Source organism: Hibiscus syriacus, unplaced genomic scaffold (genome assembly GCF_006381635.1).
Source record: "Hibiscus syriacus cultivar Baekdansim isolate YM2019G1 unplaced genomic scaffold, ASM638163v2 tig00110457_pilon, whole genome shotgun sequence".
In the NCBI taxonomy this organism is placed as follows: domain Eukaryota; kingdom Viridiplantae; phylum Streptophyta; class Magnoliopsida; order Malvales; family Malvaceae; genus Hibiscus; species Hibiscus syriacus.
Genome location: NW_024062744.1, coordinates 1,094,314 through 1,097,684, shown reverse-complemented (window position 1 = coordinate 1,097,684; position 3,371 = coordinate 1,094,314). Strand labels below are relative to the sequence as shown.

At 37.2% G+C, this 3,371-nt stretch overlaps 1 protein-coding gene across 1 annotated transcript; it reads left to right on the top strand.

Annotated features, from left to right (window-relative positions):
* Window positions 1–344: 344 nt before the first annotated feature.
* On the top strand, window positions 345–2,742 carry LOC120126318 (transcription factor TGA3-like). The gene is made up of 10 exons (XM_039144539.1): window positions 345–457; window positions 606–641; window positions 738–904; window positions 997–1,068; window positions 1,144–1,203; window positions 1,295–1,372; window positions 1,448–1,511; window positions 1,616–1,887; window positions 1,962–2,186; window positions 2,366–2,742. Exons 3-10 carry the CDS (start codon window positions 752–754, stop codon window positions 2,525–2,527), a joined length of 1,086 nt encoding a protein of 361 aa, XP_039000470.1. The 5' UTR covers window positions 345–457; window positions 606–641; window positions 738–751; the 3' UTR covers window positions 2,528–2,742.
* The last annotated feature ends 629 nt before the right edge of the window (window positions 2,743–3,371 follow it).

Here is a 3,371-nt window from a genome sequence, read left to right as displayed (position 1 = left end):
GAAATGTCTACTCAGACAAGAAAAAATCTTCAAGTACCAAATTGACTTAGGAACCAAGATAAAGTCCTAAAATATATATTTACGCATTTAATTAACAAGTGGCATAGGTTAAGGGGGTGCGTACGACAAAAAAGTTTATGGGCATATTATTTTTCTCCTAGCTGTAGCGTTTTTTCTTTTGCTTGCTTATTGATATTTATGCTGCTTTAAGTGCCGGCACTCGGACACTAACGTTAGACTAGCGATTCCTTTTCACAGATTTTGACTAGCGATTCTTAGAAATAAATCAAATTACATCTCCCTTTACTTTCTCATTGTTTATGAACTATTTTTAATTTGTGGGTTGTTTTTTATTCTTCGTTTGCTTTCAACGAGTGGTTGAAGCTGCTTTTTCCCCCAGAGAAATACTAAAGGTTTTGAGTGTTCATTTGCTTAGGAAGTTCTATTGATCCACAAGGTTAGTATAGTTTCTCAAATCTCAAGTTTTTTTTCTTCTTCTAATTTTGGGTTTATGAAACTTTTGAGAGGTTCATTTGTTTTCCTTGTTTGTTCCATAGTTGTTGGGACTTTTGCGAATATCGAGTTGATTCTTGTTTTCGTTTCAGGCATTTGTTCCGATGGAGATTGATCCATAGATAGAGGTAAGGAAACCGTGCGAATATTGTCGAAAATCGCATACTCGATCCTCTCGTCATAGGATTCTGTAAGCTATTTGTTGGTTTGTGGTTCTGTTCCAGTTGCTTGATAGAGCATGAACTCTCCATCAACCGAACTTACGAGAAGTATGGCGATATATGAGCAATTCCACCACATAGCCAGGTGGGGAGACGCCTTCGTCGTCGACAATAGTCCGAATACTGGATCATCGACAATTATGCCGGCAGATGTCGGGCTAAAGAACAAGGTGAAGTTGCATTACTGTTCTATTTCTTGGTTGGTTGATCATTTTCTGCAGTTTTAGGCTATAGAACTCAATTGTGCTGACTCAAATCGCAGGCTGAATATATATCTTATGAGCAAGTTGAACCTTCCATAAGTGATCAAGAGACAAACAAACCCACCGATAAGGTAATATTCAGCACATACATGTCCTTCTTGTTTCAATTGTATGTATATTTTATTAAAGAACCATGATATGTGCAGATACAGAGACGTCTGGCACAGAATCGCGAAGCTGCTCGGAAAAGCCGCTTGCGGAAAAAGGTAGACGGAGATGGATTTGATACAAAGAATTTGCTTATGGTACTTATTTCATTGCTTGGACATGTACTTATGAACTGATTTCATCATATAGGCCTATGTTCAACAACTAGAATCGAGTCGTTTGAAACTAGCTCAATTGGAGCAGGAGCTGGAAAGAACTAGGCAGCAGGTATGTTTTCTTCTTTAACCGTGTTTCTAAATGTGGCGTGGTATAGGTGACCAATTGGTTAATGCCTCGATGCAGGGTCTATGCATAAGCGGTGCACCGGATGCCGGTTGTTTTGGATTGCCTGGAACTGTAAAATCAGGTTTGTGATCTTAAGTGGTAAACAATTCTAAGGCTTCCCTCCCTATGAGTATCACATTTATATCTTGCTTTCTTGTTTAGAATAGTTTGATTTGAATGTTCCAGGGATTACTGCATTCGAGATGGAGTACATGCACTGGGTTGAAGAGCAAAATAGGCAGATTTGTGAACTTCGAACCGCACTCCAGGCTCACGTTTCGGATATAGAGCTTCGTATACTGGTAGAAAGTGGCTTGAACCACTATTGTAATCTGTTCCGAATGAAGGCAGACGCTGCAAAGGCGGATGTCTTCTATCTGATCTCAGGCACTTGGAGAACTTCAGCCGAGCGTTTTTTCCACTGGATCGGAGGATTCCGCCCATCGGAGATTCTAAACGTAATTCACACCGCATTTAACTCTTTTATTATTCTTTTTCCTACGATTTTTGGTTAATAATGATGTTTCTTCAGGTTGTGGTGCCACAAATTGAGCCATTGACCGATCAACAACATTTGGAGGTTTGTAATCTTCGACAATCATCTCAGCAAGCCGAAGATGCTCTTTCCCGAGGAGTAGATAAACTGCAGCAGAGTTTGGCCGAGGGCATGGCGTCCGATTTGTGCTCGGTAAACTACAGCGCTCAGATGGTTGATGCAATAGATAAGTTGGAAGCCCTAGAGAACTTTGTAAATCAGGTACGACATTCTAATTCATCCTCTTCTTTTCTTTTGCTTTTATTTTCATATTAAACATTCATCACTTCAAGTGTTGTGAATTGCTCTGCTCTCATTCTATGCTTTACATCAATTGTGTCTAAGCCATAAGAATGTCCACATTGTTCACTGGAATTTGCATGTGTTGTTGCCAAGAACAGGCAGACCACCTTCGCCAGCAGACATTGCAACAGATGGTTCGAATCCTGACGACAAGTCAAGCAGCTCGAGGTTTTCTTGCCATGGGGGAATACTTTCATCGTCTACGTGCTTTGAGTTCGCTTTGGGCTGCTCGTCCGCGAGAATCCGGCTACTTTAGATAACCATCAAAATATGTGTAGGCTGTATGCACCACAGGTTTGTTCCTCAACTGGTAAGGAAATGGATTTTTGGAGGTCTTGGTTTGTGGAGTAAGAACTACACGATATATATATATATATATATATACTTTTAGCTGTTCAAAGGAACTTCTTGGGCATAAAATGTGTAAATATGAATCTTTGAGCTGTATATCAAGAAGAATTTTGGGTGATTAAATTTAGATTTACCGGTGCTGTTATAGCTTGTTGTATTTGTAACACTCATTAACCGTATACATCTAGAATTACGAGTTAAAAATGTTACATTAACATTTTAGAATATTCCTTGAACATAATTGCTTAAAAATTTCGTTTCATTGTAAAACATCTCTTTATCAACCTTAAACATGTTTTATTAAGCATATATATTCATAAATTAATATTTTATCATTCAATACAAATCCGATTTTACGTAGCAATTAGGCAGTTCAATTTTGTTTCATAATTATATAAAATTGCCTAAATACTGATTAATTTAAAAACCATTTAAAACCTAACATTTATACTATTCTTTCATAATATGATTATAACTAAAATAGCCAAAGCTAAAATAGTCCTAAATTATTATTACATACCCTTTTAAAATAAATTCGATAAAGCAACACAACAAATATAATGTACATGTTACTAATAAGTCAAAAATAAGATGTCTTACTGATAATGTTAGCAGGTTTGATTTCAAAAATATGCTCGGAAAGCTCCTCACTTCACGTCATTTTCTTTATTCAAACTTACGCATGAAAATCATCACGCACTAAATAAAACTTAGTGAGACGTTTATACAACTAAAGTGAGTTAAAACGTAAAA